This window comes from Alligator sinensis, unplaced genomic scaffold, assembly GCF_000455745.1.
Source record: "Alligator sinensis unplaced genomic scaffold, ASM45574v1 scaffold607_1, whole genome shotgun sequence".
Taxonomy (NCBI): Eukaryota; Metazoa; Chordata; order Crocodylia; family Alligatoridae; genus Alligator; species Alligator sinensis.
Window position 1 is genome coordinate 1,343,132 of NW_005841935.1, and position 3,224 is coordinate 1,346,355.

General features: G+C 45.9%; 1 protein-coding gene across 3 annotated transcripts in view; it reads right to left on the reverse strand.

The window, feature by feature from the left end:
* Window positions 1–3,224, reverse strand: part of ELP1 (elongator complex protein 1) — a 58,436-nt gene that overhangs the window by 51,324 nt on the left and 3,888 nt on the right. For all 3 annotated transcript variants that reach the window (XM_006019662.3, XM_025199068.1, XM_025199067.1), the window contains exon 2: window positions 823–993. In XM_006019662.3, the coding sequence (XP_006019724.1) occupies window positions 823–972 (150 nt within the window). In that variant the 5' untranslated portion in view covers window positions 973–993. The remainder of the gene's footprint in view (window positions 1–822; window positions 994–3,224) is intronic.

Below are 3,224 nucleotides of genomic sequence, written 5' to 3' on the forward strand. Positions count from 1 at the left end.
GCTCTCCCAGGGTGCACGCAGCAGCAGGAACTGCTGCCCCCCCTCCCCCTCCCGAGCTATGGCTGTGCCCTGCCCCACCCTGGCTGGGAAGCACCTCCACACCCCATGGGGGGCATTGAGCTGTGCCCCCCATACCCTTCCTTCCCCACTCCCCTTCCTCCATGACAAATTTACTAGCTGCACACAGCTCTCCATGCTGCGAGGCTCTGCTCCTCGCTGCCTGCATGCTGCGCTGCAGCTGTGCGTACACATGGGCGTTTATCAGCCAAATTATTGGCCACATTGTCTGTACCAGAAATTGGCCCAATTTTCTTTACATTGGTTCCAATCCAATATCAGACTGATGTATCGGTCCACCTCTAGTACTACCTCCTGCCAAGAAAATGGTTTCCCCCTGCAAGTAGGAAAACTGCCTTGCTGGTCATGGTATTTCACAGCTGGGGCTAAACAAAGCCTTTGCAAAGAGCTGTGAGTATGTTCAGCACTGCAAGAGACTAGGAAAGCTCCTTTAGAGGAAGTTAGATCACAAGACACAATATTTCAAACATAACCATACCCTTGGCAACCAGAACAGGGTCTTGCATGTATTGCATTTCTAACAGAAAATTCAACCTTGTGATTTTATAATCAGAAGAGAGAACTTTCCACCCATCCTGATCTAAAAACATGGAACACACTCTGCTTTCACATACATTTACTAGGTGGATCCAATCAGCATGCAGCAACCTTAGCTCCAGGAACAGCGGAAAAGAAAGTCCTAGAACATGACAACAGCTTTACATAAGAGCAGAAGTGCTGAGGAAATTTCAACTGGACACTCACCTGTTGTGTGGCAAGGTCCAGCTCCAGGATCCCATACTCTGAGCCAATGAGCATTGTCTCTCGGTCTCCACAGAGGCAGAAGTGCTGGGGACTCCCAAGAGCCTGAATAGGCCCATACTCTCGCATTCGCAATAACTTCAAGTTTCTCATTGTGATAGCAACAAGCGGGAGCTGGAGAAATACAATGTTCCAAAGCACCCATTACACAGATGCACAGAGGGGACTGCATGACAAGTCTTTGGGCTGATGATGAGACTGCCATACAAAGAGAGGCCAGAAAGAAGAGGACCACTGATGTTAGTGGAGGGGTTGGGAATACTAGGAGCAGGCAAAACAACAGATGGTTGTGAAAAGGAAGGACAGACTCTGGTCTTCATCCTCAATCAGAGAAGACTAAGGGGCATACCCTGAACCTAAAAGGAGGCAAATTTAAAATGGAGAAGGAATTAAAATGCATAGTTACTTATTGCAACACAATGAATGCCACTGGGCCCAATGAACCGGAGTTTTGCATACGTCATAAAGGCATCCAAAACCATTTTCTGCTACTCTACCCACCTCCCTGCAAGTAGATCTGGAATTTATTTTCAGAGCTGTTTCCAGTGGCATGCATGCATTTGGCTTCATGTTCAAAAGAACAGCCATCTAGAGGGGGTATGTGCCATGAGTCAGTCTGGAGTGAGGAGCTAGCAGAGAGAGTCAATGAGCAGCCCAAAACAGAAGGGGACAGAGGAGAAGAGATAAGGCTAAAGTTGGTTGCTTATTTCCAGTTCCTTATTCCTGGTTCCTTATTCAAAGCTAATCTATACCCAATAAAAGCTTGTTATTAATAAATTACACATCCTAAACATAAAGAATTTCATTAGCTATGTGTATTTACTAATTAAAATGTAAAATAATATCCTGCATCAAGTACAAAGCCCTAAATGAACATCAAATTAGGATGGGATTATGGGGCAATATACTTCTCAGGCCACCCCAAACTTCCTGCCAATGCCACGGAGGGACTGTTCCAAAGACCCCTGACCACAGTCCTGCCTGGCCCAAAGCGCAGTTTGGCCATGCCAGGCTGCCAACCTGACAGTCCCCCACGTTCGCTGAACTAAGTATAATGGCTCAAATAAGGAACTGGCTTTGGGGCTGAGATAATGGCTAGAAGTCCTGTTTGGGTCACTCCACAGCATATCTCTGTGGCACCAGGGGACTCTCCTGGACATGTCTGACTAGAGTCTTGCCCTGCCCAAAGTGTGGTTTGTTTGTGCCAGGCTGCTAACTGGCATTCCCCCCATGCCCACTGTACTAAGTATAATGGCTTGAATAAGGAACTGGTTTTGGGCTGAGATTATGACTAGAAATCCTTTTTGGGCCACCCCACACCGTGTACGTGTGGCACCAGGAGAATCTCCCGGACATCTCTGGCCAGGATCATTCCTGACACAAAGCACGGTTTGTGCATGCCAGATTGCCAACTAATAGCGGCCCCCATACCCACCACGGAGCTGGCTCCATGGTCAGACCCAGAGAGTGACAATTTATGGAACCAAGTCAACGTGACACATGGTGACCACTGGCATTCCCCAGGGCTCAGTACTCAGACTGGTACTCTTTAATACAGGCAGTCCTCAATTTACAACGTTTCGAGTTGCAATGTTTTGCACTTACAACATTTATAAATTGACACCCTGCTTCAACTTTATGTCAGCTTCGACTTTACAACGCTTGATCCAATGCAACGCTATCAGCGAACAAGTTCGCTGCGTCGCTCATCTCCCTGGAGAACATCTGTCTACGTTTCCTTGGACACTTTCTTTAAGAAAGCAGACAAGACTCCAGAAAAACCTGCAGCCAAGACTCCTGAGAAGACTCCAGCCAAGAACCCTTCAAAAAGTCTAACCAAGAGCCCTTCAAAAAGTCCAGCAAAGTCACCTCAAAGAAGTCTTTCCAAATCAATATGATTGCTATTTACAATATAAATACATTAATGTAGCTATATTACTCATCTATAATTGATCGAGCACAAAATTCTGGGGTATTTTTAGTGAAAATAGGGTATCGGGCCTTGGCTCAGGAACTAATCCCCCATTTATAAGATTGTTTCTTATGAGAAAATTGGTTCTGAGTTATGTTTTGACTTAAGACGGTTTTCAGGAACCAATTGTGTTTTAAGTTGGAAGACTGCCTGTATATTCATAAATTATCTGGATTTGGGTGTCAGAAGTAGACTGGCTAAATTCGCAGACAACACCAAATTACGGAGAAGTGCAGTCATGCTAGAGGATAGGCTAGTAATTCAGGCCAACCTGGACAGGCTCGCAAGGTGAGTGAATCAAAACCTGATGACATTCAACATGGAGAAATGCAAGGTCCTCCGCCTTGGGAGAAAAAACCCATATACTTATAGG